This window comes from Acanthisitta chloris, unplaced genomic scaffold (assembly GCF_000695815.1).
Source record: "Acanthisitta chloris isolate BGI_N310 unplaced genomic scaffold, ASM69581v1 scaffold9380, whole genome shotgun sequence".
Taxonomy (NCBI): Eukaryota; Metazoa; Chordata; class Aves; order Passeriformes; family Acanthisittidae; genus Acanthisitta; species Acanthisitta chloris.
In genome coordinates, this window is record NW_008652171.1 from 3,461 (window position 1) to 21,057 (window position 17,597).

At 36.6% G+C, this 17,597-nt stretch overlaps 1 protein-coding gene across 1 annotated transcript in view; it reads right to left on the reverse strand.

Moving 5' to 3' along the window:
• Positions 1-13,690: 13,690 nt before the first annotated feature.
• Positions 13,691-17,597, reverse strand: part of LOC103803665 (cytochrome P450 27C1) — a gene marked incomplete at its 5' end in the record, with an annotated part of 11,587 nt that continues 7,680 nt past the window's right edge. Inside the window, 2 exons of the mRNA XM_009076240.1 lie at positions 13,691-13,807; positions 17,099-17,302. Coding sequence (XP_009074488.1) covers positions 13,691-13,807; positions 17,099-17,302 — 321 coding nt within the window. The remainder of the gene's footprint in view (positions 13,808-17,098; positions 17,303-17,597) is intronic.

Here is a 17,597-nt window from a genome sequence, read left to right on the forward strand (position 1 = left end):
TTTAAGCTGAGTCACTTAGGCTCTCTTTATAGTTGGAAGAGAGAAACCAGTACCTCCAAAGGATGAAACATCTCCCTTCCCCCTTAGCTACAGAGGGAGATTAGCTGAATAGCTTAAATAGCTAAATAGGAAAGCCAGATGGGTTTTGAAACCCACCTGTAGTCCATCTCCCTGGTGACAGGATGATTCATTTACACAGTTCATAAGGAAGAAGCAAATCTGTCAAATGCACCAGCACAAACGCTTATATTTAACATGTGCATACCCACCATTGCTTCGTTATTGCTTTCTTAATTCATTAATGCTCTAGTCAATAATGCCTATGTTAGGCCTTAGCCCCATAAGTGCAGATCAGTCCTCAGTTGTCTCATTAAAAGGAGATAAACTGCTCACCTGTTTAAAATTAAACATATGCTTAAGTGCTTGCTGGTTTGGAGTGTATTATTTTGTAGTTAATTATTTTATTCATCTGGGAGCAGGATGTTTACTTCATGATTCCTAATTTACATTGGTATAAAAATTTATTTTTAAAGAGTGATTTCAGCCAGTGTCCACTAACATTTTTTTTCTGACTTGAACCTTTTGATTGTATATTGTTTATTTAGAGCTACAAGCTATGATAATCAAAATGCATCTGCTTTCCTGATACTGGTGGCAAAATCTGTCATGTAGAATCCAATACATTTGAATAAAATAATTTTTAAATTACAACAGTAGTGGCCTCTACCATTCATGGAACTAGAATTATGTATTCTCTGATCCAGTTACAGAGAAAATTAAAAATCAGTTAAACTGATTTTTGTTTCCTTTCACCAAGGATTTTTGATTTTAAGTGTATAATTCCTGTTTTTAAAAAATATTTAGTCGACTTCCATGAATTAAAGATGTTTATGGTAAATATAAATATATCATTATTGAATACTTAAAATGCTTATATTTATACTAAATAATATTATTTGCAATAAGTTATTCCAAGAACTCTAAAGCCCTTCTTCACAAGTACTAATATAATGCAAGAGGGGTCTATTTGAATCACAATTTCTTGTTGCATTCAAAGCTGAATTTCACATATTAAACAACCTGATTGTTTGGATCCATAGTCTTGTTCTGACGCTGACTGACCATAACACTGCAAGTCAGTTGCCCTCACTCATTGCAGCTTTTGTAAAGTCAGTTGAAGGATTAACTTCAGACAGTATATCCAACACCTTGAAAATAATAAACTACACAAAATATATTATGAAGCAAAATCTAATTGAGTTCTGACTCTGGCCTTGCCTGCCTTAAACAGCCTGCTTGCCTTTTTCTTTCCGTTGCAAATCATGTATTCTTCTGGGACGACATTCCAGAAGAGCTTGCAAAGGTGACTTCTGTCTTTCCTTTTAAGCTGATAACATTATCAAGGGTAATTCAGACATCGGTTTAACCATTATCTAGTTTCCCTTAGCATTCCTTTCTGACCGACTATAGTCTCACGTGCTGGGGAGGATTAGGAAGTTTCTGCCATAAAAATAATAGCTAAATCCTTGCTGATTATGTGTTCTGTCCTTTAAAACAAAAGCAAGATGAAAGAACTTGGATTTAAAAATAGTGCCCAGAAGGTGTTCTCTCCCACATCTCTCTAACTTGCAACTTCTGCTGAATGTCTTCACTATCTTGTTGATATGAGAAAGAGAAGATATACCCGAGTGACTCTTCTCATGTTCCAAACACAAAAAAATACCTCTTACCATAGCACTGTGAGGGCTCCAAAGCTGAGTGCTTTGCCACTCTAGTTCAGACTCACCCACTCAGAAAGGGGAGGGGCAGGAAATAAAATTACATTAAAACTTTGTCTCATATCTCACTGAAGACTGTCCCTTGATTGTAAGCTTGTTTGAATTCTAGAGGATTATGGGGTGTTCATGATATATCTTACTGGGACCTCCAAACACTGGCAGATTTTTCACTGAATTTCAAAATTCACGTGAAATTTCCTTTCGATCCACATACCAGTCAGGATGCCTGATACAGCTGCATGTAGCTATTTTTTTCTCTGTGTGAATTTGGCCATTACATAGTGATCTTTGGTCCTGAATTTGTGACAGATTAGTTACCTTTCCCTAGTAAATGAAGTGAGTAAAGAATGGGAATGGTCTGTAAACTTTGCACAAATAGACTTCCAAGGAGCTTACCACAATTTCTATTTGCCCCATTGTGCAGGAAAAGAAGAGATTTGGCACATATGAAATAAATTTTTTAAGGTTTTCATTATCATCAATCAACACAGGACAGGCAAGTGAATCATGTGCTTCCATGGGAAATGATTTTGAGAATTCTGGAAGCCTTCTACTATTTCTTAAAATATTTTTAAATCTTACAATTAATTGTATACTCACATAGATGAGCCAGTTTATCCCTATCTATCCATGGTGGAATCACACAATGGTATCACATCATCAGGATATCACATCAACAGCACAAACTATCAATGAAAGACAGAAGATATTTTCTATAAAACATATGTCCACAAGATTTCACACTTGTGACAGCCACACCAGGTAGACTTATACAGTGGCAACAGTTGCCCCAGTTGCAGTGTCTTCCTCCTTGCTTCCCTTTACTGGTAGGCTCATTTCATTTCCTTGGCAACGAAATCGAGTGACTTACTGACTGCAAATGATTTACAAGAGCTATCTCACCTACACTTTCTATAAGCTTTTGTTCAGTTTTCAAAATTATCCATCTCTTTGCTTTAGAGGTTTGAGAATTGGTTTTTCTGGAAATGAGGATAGTAACTTTCTGGTTTGGGCAAGTGCAGTTTTCTGCACATATCTAACACACCATTACTATACAATCTATTCTATTTAATAATTACTGACGTTTATAATAGTTTTTTCCTAGTCCTGGACCAGGACTGAACTGCAGAAAATACAACATGTAAAAATGCAAAAAAAATTATTCTTACCTGTAACAACTCAGCCATTTCCACCAGTTTATCAACTCTGTTAAAGACTTTCATAAAGATTCAGTGAAAAATACAGAAGGCCTCAAAAGAATCAAAGATCTACAGTAAGTAATTTTAAAGTTAACAGTACTACTCTGCAAAAAACATTCTCAGAGTCATTATTTTTTAGTAAAAATAAATCAATACAAATGTTTCATTTCTGGTAGAAAAGTCTGATACAAGAAAACAATGTTCTGGGTATTGTGGAGAGTTTAAGGTACTTTTCAAACTATGCATATGATTTTTTCATGACACTGTTATTTTGTGTGCACCAAAGGGTTAACTTCTAGTGGAAAGAAAGAAAAGCTCAAGAGTATTGAAGTAGGTGTTTACTGTATGTGAGCCTTCATGCATTGGGATCACTTACAGTATTTAAGTACCAGCTGCATCACTCAAGTATTCCACCTTAAAACCAACGTGGGTCCGTGCATTGTGATACATATACATAGAAAATATGAATTATGGCACATATACATAGAAAACCAGGAACAAAGCATAAGACACTCTGAAAGAAAAGCGCAGACAATCCCATCAAAATGGTTTTCACAGGGAACAGCTTTGCTATTCCAAACTAAATTCTACATACAATACTCAATTGATGCAGATCCATAGCTGTTCCAGCTTTGGTGAATTATCAGTTTTGTTTCACTCATAGGCAAATATTTGATCCATGATCGACAATGGAATACTATAGAGACTTGGAATTGAGGGTCAGTTACTCAGAATTGATATATTTCTCCTTACAAATTATGTGACATTTTTAGGTGCCATTCAATGCTCTGATATCATCACATCTCCCTGCCAAATTTAGCAGGAAACATTGAGAGTCTTAAAGTAAGCATCCTTGATGGTTTAATGAGTCACAGCCTTGTGCATACAGATATCAGGGTCATGAGCATGCTAGAAGAATAAACATAAATGTCAAGCTAAATTTCTAGTTTAACTCCAAACTGTATTTTGAAACAAGGCAACAGTACCAGATAAATGAACCAGATAAATTGTGAAAATTTTTCTTAACATGTCCCTGTACAAGTGATGGCAATGTATGCTATTTCTACTATGCACTCTGATAGCCAAAGCACAAGTCTGGAAATGTTGCAACATCTGAGTGTCTTTACTAGGAACTCTGCAATGCAGGATGTTCCCTCAAAACCCCACATTTTGGAATCACATGAATAGGTGTACAGACAGGAAAAAAATGACTAAATCTGCATCCTAAAAACTGAAAGCCAAAGAAGGGCAGGGAGAATTAAGCCATCACTTCAACATTTTCATTTATTTTATGGCATTCACGGCATTGAGTCACAAGCTAAGGAAAGACGAGACATAATACCTCTCTCGTGGTCATGGAGATAAAGATAAGCTTATTTTACATATTGCAGAAATGTGCTGCTTGGAAAAGTAGCTTTCAGAAACTGGTAGCAAATAGAAACCCTAAAGGCAACTATTACAAGAGAACAGTTATTTTTGGTTAACATAACACTAGTGAGCTCCATCCCAGCAAGACAAAGTAAACCTCCTGGATAAAAATAATCTTGCACAGCATTACATTCTGCATGCATTTAGTAAAAATTTAGTATAACAAGCAACCCTACATTCCCTAGATATAGCAACAAGTAGGCACAAACCATTTGCAAATCCTACCAGTAGTACATCTACTCATAGCCTCAGAGGGGTGTGGTAATCCTAGAAACTGCACAGTTCTTTCCTCCTGAAATTACATATTCTCATTCTTTTTAGAAAAGTTTTTTAGAAGAGAGAGAACAAGAATTTTTAACCTTGCCATTAATGAAATGTTTCCTGGACATATTTAATTAATTATCCTCTCCACAAAATTCACAGCAAACAGTTCTTCATTTTCTTATATAAATATCAGAAAAGATATATGTAAACACACACACCATTTGTGCTTTTGTACCATGTGGCATGGAACAGTGCCCTAGACATGTTTTGATAAAGCTAATCAAATCAGTTATGCCCTTTTTAGAATAATATTTTACTGGTTCCTGCTCATGGGTATGGAAGGGCAGAGACAGTTCTCTGGACACAAATACTAGTTCTGCATTATCTTGCAATTAGAGGTTGCTATCCATCCCATAGGAATGTCCAGCTGGTCACAAAGAATATACTGAATCACTGCTGTCTTTGACAGATTTCTCTTGGCCTCTTGGTTACAAAAAGAGTAGTCACTAAAAACACCAGTCAGAATCACAGAAACCAACCAAGGGAAGTATCTTCTAGCCAGCAGTTCTTACCCTTTTATGATTCACCATCCCCTTAAAAAATGCTCCATAAAAACATTAAAGCATTACACACTAGCCTGTGTTGGTTTAGACCTTCTTCAGAAATCCCTGAGAAATACATAATGGATTCTCATTGTTCCCTGGTGCTGATGCTAAATATCACCATTTCCAATCAAATTGTCCAACATTAAACTCCAAAACTTTATATGCCAAGTACTTGTTGTTAACCAATAAAGAACTGAAGAATGCTTCCATTTGTTGCCTTATCTTAAAGGCATCTAGAAATAATGAACTCTTTTCTCCTTCCTTTTTGTCTAATCCTATGCAGTTAAAATAATAGTCATAAAAGCGAAGAAAAAGGCCTAGGAAAGATTTTCTCCACTGAGAAGTAGCCAATTCAGTGAAAAATCCTCAAGACCCTATCTAACTCATCATTTGGGAAATGTAAGGTTATTTGCCATCAACCATATTTTTTTTTTCTGTAATTTCATTCATTTTACTTTTACCTGAATTGAACAATTGATATTTTATCACTTCTCATGGCAGAAGCTTATTAAGAGATCACCATTTTCCATGCCAGCAGAAAGAGGACAGTGTGCTATTTATAATTATTTTCTAGCCAAATGATAGCATAAATTTCATTTGATCTCTCCCTTTCCCATAGTATTAGATGGTGAAATGCCAACATCAAAAAAGAATTATGAAAGCACATAATACCAAATTATACATCACCATAATTGCAGTAATTACAAGGACTACTCTTGCATTCCAATGTGGCACAGTGTCATGACAGATTAAAGCATTAATCTCTACTATACCTTCACCAATAATGCCTTGTCAGTCAAGATGACCTAATCTCAGAAGATGCAGAAAATGGAATTCAACACATTGAAATTGTTCAATGTGGGCCTAAAAATTTCGAGTCTTGCAAGCATAGAAACATAAGAGACATTTGCTCTGGTAGAGCAGCATGGCTGTTACTAGATCTGTCCTGCCTGAATTTAATCTGCCATAGCCAATGGATGGATAACTGTAGCCATTCCCTGCAGTTTTAGCTGGTGAGGTGGTGATTGATCAAATGCATCACGATATGAGTTAGAAAGCTTTGCCAGCTGAGATAGATGTCTCAGAAATCTGCGAAGTTGGGATTTTTTGTAACCACCTTTAAAAAACAATATAGGATAGAGGTGAGGCAAATTGCTGCCCACACATCCTGGAGATGATACCTATTTATATCACAAAACTAAGCTGACTAGCAACTAGTAAATGATTATTTCTTGGATGAATTTGGTGTGAAAAGGATTGCATGTTATTTCATACAACTTCATCTGAAATAACTGATGTTTGATAGAGTTATCATGATTACTATGCATTATTATTTATGAATTTATGGCCATAAAAGAAGCATCTATAAATGTGACAGTGAAATACTGATTATTTACTGATTCAGTGGTATCTTAGGTGAAGATTTTTAACCAAGACCTTCCAGATATGTGTAACTAATTCCCCACATACCTTTTTGATTCTCTAATCATCTAGGCTTGATCCTTCCTTTTTCTATCTGGGACAAGACTATCTGTGCAGTATTTGGGAAGCAAAATCAAGTGTTTACCTCTTTCTGCATAAAGGAGACAAAGAGCTTCACAAACTAAGCTAAGAGTAAGAAGGACTTGCCTAAATGTTTTTTTATCTTCTCTTTGTCTACATCTGCACTTGTAAACCAAGGCAAGCACTAGTTCAGTTCGAAAAACAAAGAGCTGACAACCAGTTGCTGAAAGGAACATAGCTGCTAACATAAACATAGCTGAAATCTTCCGGTATCACCTAAGAACTTATTTCAGGAAAGTTCTTAAGCAACCCTTCTTATCACCTTCCCTTGGACCTAGGTCAAAGATTGCTATCATGAATTAGCATCTTTAAGGTACATTGTAGGGGTTTACTTAATTGCATGTCCTTGGGTTTCCATGTTACAATTTATTTCATCCCAAATAAACTGATTGTTTAAGACTAGAGTGCAATAACTGTGGATGTGTCAACACTGATGTATTATATAAATCATCAACAGTTCCTTTAGCATCTTAGTCATGCTGCCTGTCTACAGTTCTTTGACATTGCCCATGAACACTTCAAAAAAAGCACAGCCTTGATATGTTGGCATCCTCTCTGATTTTAAGAACATCAACATTTGCTGCTGGGAAAGACACCACATGATGCTGTTTTTCAGACCACTCATGAGACTTACTTGCTTCTGTATGTTTGAGTCTTTTTATGTATGTCCCATATGAAATACTTCATATGGGCATTGCTTTGTCTCATATTATTATAGCTTTTGCAGTTTGTGGCTCAGCATGCACCTTAAACTGTACAGTTCTCCTATAAATGCCAATGTTCAGACAAATTATTAAGATAATGCATATCAGGTCAGTTTAGTAATTACCTACATGCATATTCCTGGCTCATCACTGCAGGTTACTTGTATTATTTTGTATTTGTCAGGAAGTAAGAGCCCCCATAAATTTTCTGCAGTTCATCTGACAAGTGGCAACCTGAATGCAAATCCTTATCTGCGTTTTGCAGACAAAGAAACTTAACCTATTTAAAGGTATCCCAAACAGCTACAATTGCTTACTGGTTTCTTAGTTATCTGAGCAACTTGTTTTCTGAAAAAATAATGGATAACTTGAGCAAAGTTGGGCATTTTCATGGCTCACATCCTGTGTAGGGCAAAGCACATAACTTCTTGCCTTTAAGAAAAATGTTTCTTTCATACTTCCAAATTTTTCCATATTTTACCCTCAAAAATATCAAAACAATGCAATCTGAACAATCTCCTCACACTTTTCAGCTTAAAAGTAGATCTTATCCTGAAACTTACCTGTGGTGGCAAACATTCTCTTGCAGTTGTTTCTTCCTTAGTCACTTCCTATTGAAATCTCTGTCTCCAGCCTTCCTTTTATCTGAGTAAAGTGGGCTTTTACTCTTCAGTGTCACTGAGTTTACACTGCAGTGTAACTGTTTCCCAACTAGACAAACACTTGACCGCAAACAGTATGTTTCAAACTTTGCCCAAGACTGGCACAAATCCTTTTCAATGGTGTCAGAAGATCTGCTGTTTACTGCAATGTTTACTACAATAGTGCCTGAAACACTCCAAATATCCCCCTCAGTTACTTCCTGCCTTACTCTGATCTCACACAGACTGTGATCTCTTCAGAGTAGAAACTGTCTTTATTTTGAATTTTGCATTCTAACAGGTAGAGTGTCCAAACTCAATGATTAACAAACTCTGTTAAAGACAAATCCCAGCAGAGAAGGCACACAGGACTGCAGAGCTTGGATTTGCTCTAGCAAGGCCTACAAGAAACTTTGGACATATGTGCAGATATTTTTACATGCAAATTCCCATTTTGAGCAAGCATATGCAAAAGATGAACACGAACTGAGCACATTTACACGCACAAGGGCTGAGTCCTTGTCAAACAAGCTTAACCAAACTATCTTTTAGAAGCTGTGGTAAGTACAGGGCTTTTAGCTACATAATTTTTTTCCCACAGATAGATAATCACGAACTTTCACTGAGGAATCCTATAAAGGCAGCACCACCTAGTGGTACCAAACCCACAGTAAAGTGGTTTCAGTGGTTTCCTTGAAGAAAATTGCACTGGAAACATAGTGGAAACTCTTGGATGAAATTATTTTTCAAATACCCACATGACATATCTATGTCTTTTTTTTAATTATTATTTATCAGAAAGAACATGAATACGTAATATTTGTGACCTCTTGGTATACATGTATGTTCTAAGTACCCTTTGAAAGGGGAAAAGGTAAGTGAAGGTATTAATCACAGAACATAAAGTATTTTTCTTTTTATTGTACATATAGAATAAAAATATATTTTAAAATGATCAGGTATTAAAATTGTTACTACTCACACCTTCCTGTCCAATTTTATTATTTATTACTGCAGGTATAAGATTTAGATGAAATCCTATATAGGAATAAGAAATATCTAGCAACTTTGGACCCCTTCTCTAGTATTTCCCAACACACATTCCAGTGAACAGCACTTTATCTTGCTCCAATATATACAGTCCATGACAGAGATGATCACTTTGCAAAAATCAGAAGGGTCCAGTGTGTAAGGCCAGTTGTCTTCCACAGAGACTGTATTGGCATATGTATTTACATCTGTGCTAAGTAGTTGTACAGTGCTGTGACTATCACTTGGTAGCATTTTAGATCACTCTACCATCTGCTTTTCACACGGCCCTGTAAATCCTCTACTGACACTTCAGGAGGTGAAAAACCCCCCTGTGCACCTGCCACCAGGGGAGACTGCCAGTGCAAACTGACATTGTTAGGAACACTGAGAAGGAGTGATTTCTTACAGCCCTCCCAAGTCTTTCTCTAGGCATACACAGGCGAAGTTTAGCATTACCAAAGATGTAAATCTTTAGTAATTATATGACAGCATTTTTTAAAGTTAGGAATATTATGTGACAACATAACACAGGAAGGAAAAATCTCAATGGTCAAAACCAGCAATGGCCTTTTTTTTTTTTCATATGGTGCAAACAGTACACACAAACTGCTCTTGCCTCATCCCATTTCTCTCAGCCTGCCCCATCCTACATGCAGTCCACAGCTCACCTCTCCAGTTCCTTAACTTTGATCTCATGTGATATTTGGTATAGCCCCAAAGCCTCCACTCTATGTGGCTCTCCCACTCCCCTCTCCAGTCCCGTGTGTCAGCACAGCTCTTCTGTTTCTAGCTGCAAATACATCACTGTGCCTATTTCTCTCATTTCACAGCTGTCAGGCACGTTACTCTCCATCTTCACAGACACATCACTGCTGTGATATTTAAGGAGCTCCTAAGTTTCTTTCACTACTGGCAAACAATTTTGTTGGTTTTGTGACTACTTCACCACTGACCTCATCGATTCCTTCCACACCTATGTACCTCCAAGACAGTAAGGAAAAACAGAGAACAGAGTGACTGAACACAGTAATTCTAGTTAAACGATCACTTTATGGAATTTTTTTTACCATGTTCCTTCATTTCATGGCTGGTTGGGGACATCTTTTAACTTTTTTTTTGTCTTCACCATGTCTCACAGTAAATTTATTCTAAGCTCTCCTTCTCCTGATGGCTTGAAACTTTCCACACCAGTTTATTCACTGCTACTGCTGATACTTGTTTTGGACAAGCATTGCCCTTTACCTTAAGGAGTAAACAAGTAAATACCTTAACTTGGGAGTATTTGAAGAGAACATTTGTGTCCTCTCGTAATACTCACTCTTCTAGACTAACTAGAGGAAAATTTTAGTCTCTTGCAGACATCCACATTTCCACTAACTGCTATTTAATCCAATTGGAAGGAGCTAAATCAACTCAGCAGAGTTTTGTGTCCAAAGAAAGAAGTTTTCCTCAGCCCATGGTTACATAGCTTCCAGACGTGCCAGGGCTTGATCTGCAAGCAATCCACAGGGAGGCAGAGCAAAAAGCATTGTAGCATAACCCTTCCTCCACTCACAGAAACTATTAACCTGATCATCTTAGTGTTTGCCTTATCTGTTCAAATCAAACTCCACCTTTCCTGAACACCTAAGCACACTGTGCATAGCACTTAAGATGCAGCATCTCTGATAGAGACTGGGCAAGAATAGCTGAGACTGCATCTCATACATCGTAGGCTGCATCTGTCATTTTTCCAACACACTTGCAGTTTCCAGTCACCTGTGATTCCCCTACACACTTCATTTTCAACTGCTGAGCTGCCCAAATAAATTGTTTTTATTCTCTACATACATATCTTTTGCAATTAAATTCCAGGCACATTTTTATTACATTCCAGGTTCTGGTTTTGTTGTTTTGGGTTGGCTTGATTTTTTCGTACTTTATGCTTTCCTTCTTTATATCACTAATCTCTTCCATGTATTAGTCAATTAATCAAAACATTAATATTAGCATCAGTCCTAGGGTATTGCTTTGCCAGTACCTTTCCTCCAGAATGACAGTACACTTAACATATTATCTCTCCTTCTGCCAGGTCATTACACACCTTAAATTCTTTTATGAATCCCCATCTTTTGTAGCTGAAGTAGTCATTTCCCATGGAGCAGTGAATCTTTCAGTTCAAGCCAACAAGTTAAAAACTCTTAAAATGCTAAAGAAAAATGCAATTATAAATAGTAATTAAAATAAGAACCAGAACTTAAGAATTCTGTATAAATATTTTATTATGTATAAAAGACAACTTACATGGACAGATGCTCTATTAGAACAAATTACAGGCTTTCTGTTTTCATGAAAAGATTAAAATGCTTCAAAAAGCATTTTTGAATGCCTCTTCCATCTCCTACAGCGATGTGTTACTTAGGGACTGATACCAAGCAGAAAATGTACTGCAGCATAGCAATGGCTGGTGCTTCTATGTGATGGAAACAGCATCTGTGTGATGCTGTGACAATGCAAAAGGAGAGCACCATAGGGAATCCCAATTTGGATTCAAGGCATGGTCTCTTTGTCCCCAAGTCAACAAAACCAGGCATAGTTATGCAGTTAAATACTCAATCCACAGACTTTTAAACAGACCTTTGCAAAACATCTCCTTTGGGATGTCAGCTGGCTCTGGCAAATACAACTCTCTTCATTTGATTTAAGATGGGGACAATTGAAAACAACAACAGGAAAGAAAAAAACAGAAAAGAGGGAATAATCTGAAGCCCTGGAAAACTGCATGAGAAGGCAAGCTTGGTGGAGGAAAACACCCTCCACAGATTACCTGGCTTTCTTACAGCATATCTATATGCTCAATGCAGGAATAACATTTTAAGGTCATGATGTAAGCATTTCATCCTCTCACAGATCAGATCAATTTTGTTTAGTGTTATGATTTTATATATGAGATCTGTACAAAGGAGATTTTGGTTTTATTTTGTCAAGACCTTGAAAAGGCACTACAAAAAGCAAGCAAAACACTACAACGACGTGGTTGCAGCAGTTAGCTATCTGGAATTTCACTTACACCATTAGAACTACAGTGTGTTATTTAATTTGTAACCTGTGACTTCTTATGTTTAGATAATCAAAGAGGTTGCCATTTAAAAACCATTTGCACAACTTTTGCTAACGTTGCACATAGGTGAAAAATTTATGATTGTCAGTATGTAAACTACCTCCCAAACAACAGTCAGAGCCTGACATGTAAACAGGTAACTATACATAATTGCATATGTATCACATTAGGATATGCAGGTTTGAGCCTTGTTCAAGGTATAACATGGACCCAAGGTATAAGGATGTTCTCAAAAATGAGAATGTAACGTTAGTGCAGTGATACTAAAGTTACCTAAAGTATCATGCAAGACAGACATAGTTAGTTGTCATAGGAAAAATAATAAAAATTTAAAAAAAGCCCACCAACCAAAACGAACTTTCAAGTGCCCACTCTTTGTATTAGACACTAGATAATAAAAAAAGAATCTCCAAATACTTCAGTAGTCACATTTCCATCCTGCAGAAGGCAACTGGCCTATTGGTTCAGCATGTTGAAATGGGAAGTTTCCAGTTCTTACTGTTGAAGAACTGTGAAGACAGTTAATAGTACTATTTTAATTAAATGATAACAATGTAACAACTACTTTTTATTATTTACATTTGGGTTTGGCATAATATTAGCTAGAACAGTGAAAGTGGCTTGTGCTTTGGTGATGAGGACAATGCCTGGATTCAACCTCTCCAATGTGACATTTAAGCTTTTGTTTTTAAGATTTTTATTTTTTTAAAACTACATAGAAACATTTAATGAGGATTATGTTTGGGTAAATTTTATATGTTCTGTTTTTTGAGTCTACATGAAGTGACATAGGTTGGATTTTTTCTATCCTTACTTTTCATATTACTGCATTAATTTTTTAACACACAGAGTAAATATTTTTACAGACAGGAGAAAAATGATCTCAGAATTTCAATGTTACATGGAATCTTCTAAAAAGCACTGGAGGACAAGGAACAGAAAAACACAAACTTATAAATGCAGATAATTTTCACATGTTGTATAGTAATCCCCTTGCTCTCAAATAGACTCACTGAGTAGTTGATGTCTATGACAAAGCAGCGTAACAAAACCACTGAATAATACTGACATGTCTGAATTTACTTTTGGTTGTTGGTTTTTTTTTAATGCATGTGTTGTTATTACTAGAAACCTTTCCAGGTAAAAGGAGATTCCCAGTGCAAGAAGGAATTTTGTCAATATGTATTTTCGTATGTGTAATTAACTATTACAGGAGAGGTAATTTGTCTTATGTACTGCTAGAACTAAGGCAGAACATAATACTTCATCATATTGCCAAATACCTACAGACCAGAGAACAAGCATGATTAAACATCCATAAGATGCAAGTCTGTTTCCATGAAAATCTGTGTAAGTATTGCCAAAATATTTGAGTCTCACTTTCTGTCAGAAAATCTCACATTGATGGAGCTTCCAGGAGTCAAAAGTCCGTGGGTTTTGGCATGGACTGGTTTGGTTTTGGGAGAAATTTGGATCTCAAAATTCTGAAGTAACTGTGGAGATAAACAGGACAAGTATTAGAAGAACTGCAAAATTACACGTGACGATTAGCCTTTGATAAAGAGAACATAATAGACTGTCACAAACAAAATTTGTGTTGCCAGTTTTGTGGAGTCTGAGTGCTCTGATTCCCATCCAGGAAAGAAAAAAAAGTTATTACAAGCTAAAGATTATTGTTCAAAATCTTCCTCCTCTGACTGAGGGGGGACTGAGCCAGTCCTTTCTGAAGAACTGCCACAAAACTAAATTAAACAATCTGAGCTATCAAAGAAACTAAAGTGTCTTTCAAACCTTTTCAGGTTCCTCTGTTTGTGTTTTTGATTGCATTTCCTTTAACATCAAACTATATGTGCAATTACAAAGAAAGCATTAGGAGTCCCAATCCCATCACACACATTTCTCTGCCTGGGCAGAAGGAAACAAAACAAAAAATGAGACAAAACCTGTCCAGTGCACCAAATGAAAGAATCCAGGAGTCAAAAATATCAGAACCTCTCCCAAACAGAATCACTATCATTCAATCACACAGGTTCTCTGTACATTAAACCTCTTAATGAAACTGAGAGAATCAGTTGCAAACATAAATCATTGTGCTGGTTTTGGTTGGGGTAGTTAATTTTCTTCACAGGGGCTAGTATGGGGCTGAGTTTTGGATTTGTGCTGAGCACAGGGTTGATTATATGGAGATGTTTTTGTTACTGCTGAGCAGAGGTCACACAGAGCCAAGGCTGCTTCTGCTTCTCATACTGCCATGCTGGCAAGGAAGTTGAGGCTGCATGGAAGGCTGGGAGGAGACACAGCTGGGACAGGTGACCCCAACTGACCAAAGGGATATTCCGTATCATATCACATCATGCTCAATATATAAAGTGAGAGGAAGAAGGAGGAAGGGGAGGATGTTTGAAGTGATGGTGTTTGTCTTCCCAAGGAACCATTATGCGTGATGGGGCCCTGCTCTCCTGGAGACAGCTGAACACCTGCCCGTGGGAAGCAGTGAATGAATTCCTTGGTTTGCTTTGCTTGTGTGCTTCATTTTGTTTTGCTTTGCTTTCCCTGTGAAACTGTCTTTATCTCAACCTACGAGTTTTCCAGCTTTTCCCCTTCCAAGTCTCTCCCCCATCCCAGTGGTGGGAGAGTGATCCAGTGGCTGTGTGGGGCTTTGTTGCTATCTGGGGTTAAACCACAACAATCATGGGCTAAAACAAACTTTAAGAGATGTATCTCACCCATTTTGAAACTGAACAAAGAATACCTCAGCTATGTATTTTACACTTGCAAGAGGGAAATAATGCAACATCCTCAGCTTATACTAATATTAAACCTCAAACACTTTTTCCTATAAACTACGTAATCTTCTCTTATCCTTCTCCCAGTAAGCATGATGAACAATGCATTATTTTGCTATACGTAATTATGTTATGTTTCGGTGTTAGATGTTTGATGAAATTTTCATCTAATTCTTCTCTTTTTCAACCCCCTCTTTCTTGTTATTCTCTTTGTCTTCCAAATTTCCTCTAACTTGACTAAATTGCCCTTCAAATGCAGTGCACAGGGTCTGTCATGTATCATTTTCTAGCTAAGAATTCATCCACGTTTGGTACAACTGAGTAATTTAGCTCCTGTTTCTGACATACAACACACTTGCTAGTGCTGTTAATATACCCTGGACTCATACTACCTTGTTGGAATTAGCATCATCGTTGTTGACCAGTTTTTCCCTCTATCCCTCCAGTCTCTCTCTGTGGTACATATTACTCAGTCAGTTGGTCAGAAATTTGTATTTATGCATTTATTTTTTCTCAAGATCAGTAACTTGCAATTGTCCTTAGTGAATGATTTGTGTTGATTCTTAAACATTTCTCCATTTTTTTAATAATTCTATATTCACATCCCCTAATTTTAAATTCATTCATGTCAGTTTGGTATCCAATGCAAACTAACAGTATTCTCTAATCCATCATTTACACTGTTAATGAAAATACCAACCTAAATCAAATGCAGCACAGACTTCTATAGAATTTTAATTAAATGCTTTCCCAGCTCAACAGCAAATATTTGATAGCTACTGCCTCCAGCTATTTCCTTTTTCTAGCCAGCTGTGCATGGATTTTATAGGTACTTCCATCTGGAACAAATTTTGTTAATTTAATTGTGAGAACAACGTACAGAACATGTGAAAATACTTCCTGAAGCCAGAGTACACAACTTATTTTATACCCTCCACATCAGGTAAGTGATCAAGTCAAAGAAAGAAATCAAACTGATTGCAAATGACTTCTCTTTGATGAGCTTCATGAGCTTCTAATTTTAAATCACTTAAATATCATCACGATGTCTGTAAATAGCTTGTGTGATACTTTCTTCTAGTTTCTCTCCAGGAAACAAAAGCAGGTTCTCCATTGCTGCCTGGAGTCTCCTTTTCAAAAAGTTGCAATGATGTTTATTTTATCCAACCCCCTGAGAGCTTTCTCAGTTCCAAAGGGCAGGTGCTAATTGCTCAGAGATTGCTCCAGGAGTTTACTTAAGGAAATTCAAAGGCAAATTCAATCAAGCTTTGCTTTGAATACATACAAAGGGTCTAAATATTTTTATAATTAAGTAACTACAGTGTCCAAACCTTTTGAGTTTTGATTGCACATCTGACCTCATTACTTGAGCTAAATGTTGTCTTATAAAGGACAAAAAATGCAGCAGCTCTTGGGAACAGTTTCCTTATGGTATGAACCAATGGAAAACAATATACATCAATATGTACTAACTACTTACATACTATAATTTATGTATATCTAAAATTGTAATAAAGATAGAAGAATGAACAAGAAGGAACAGAAAACCATGGAACATAGAAAAATTCTACTATTTGTTGTCACATTGTGATCAGTACAAGGATAAAATCTGTTTCACATCTTTGGAAGAACTGAATCCTTCTAACTAAAATACCAAGACTGAGCAGGGAACTGTTCTATTGTACATTAAGAAAGACTTTCAATTCACTTACAAAAACCTTCTGAACCAAAGCCAGATATGTCCTTAACAATCTTACCTTTAGTTTTACTTCATGTGTAGGAAGGAAAAGATTTTTTCCTTCTGCAATGCAGTTTAACTATTATGCTACATTTGAAGCATGATTATTTTCACATTTTTAAGCCTTTGCAGGATGAGTACATTAGACAACACTCCAAAACAAAGGTTTTGAGCAGTGCAAGATACCCAGAAATGGTACACATAGAAAAAAATCATACCAATTTATTATTCTTCTTTCAAGGCTGTCACATAGTTCTAACCTGTATCAGTGCAAGATGAATTTCCAGCTCTGCAATTCTTTTTCCTATACAACTTCGAATGCCATAACCGAAGGGGATGGAACCAAAGTTGTCCACTCTGTCCAAATTATCCTTCCTCAGCCAACGCTCAGGTCGGAACTCATTTGCCATTGAGAAATTTTCTTCGCTGTATGAAGTAGTGTAGTGACAAAGTGCCAGCTGTGTCTGAGGGGAGAAATTAGTTTCTGTTTAGCTAACTCTAATACACATAACAACATAAAAAAGCATTTGCAATTACTGTAATTTCTGCAATATGTTGCGATAAAAATTAAGTCTCTTTGAGTAATTCTAGAAGGAAAAAGGATACCTAGAAAATCAAACCCCTTTCTCAGCAGGTCAAATGAAATTATCATCAAATTGTTTTCAGTGTTGCTGGATATATTAGAGAAGAGTCAGTGGAGAAGGAGATCAGAACAAAAGTCACAAGTACTGGGAATTGTTTCAAAAAGATGGTATGAGG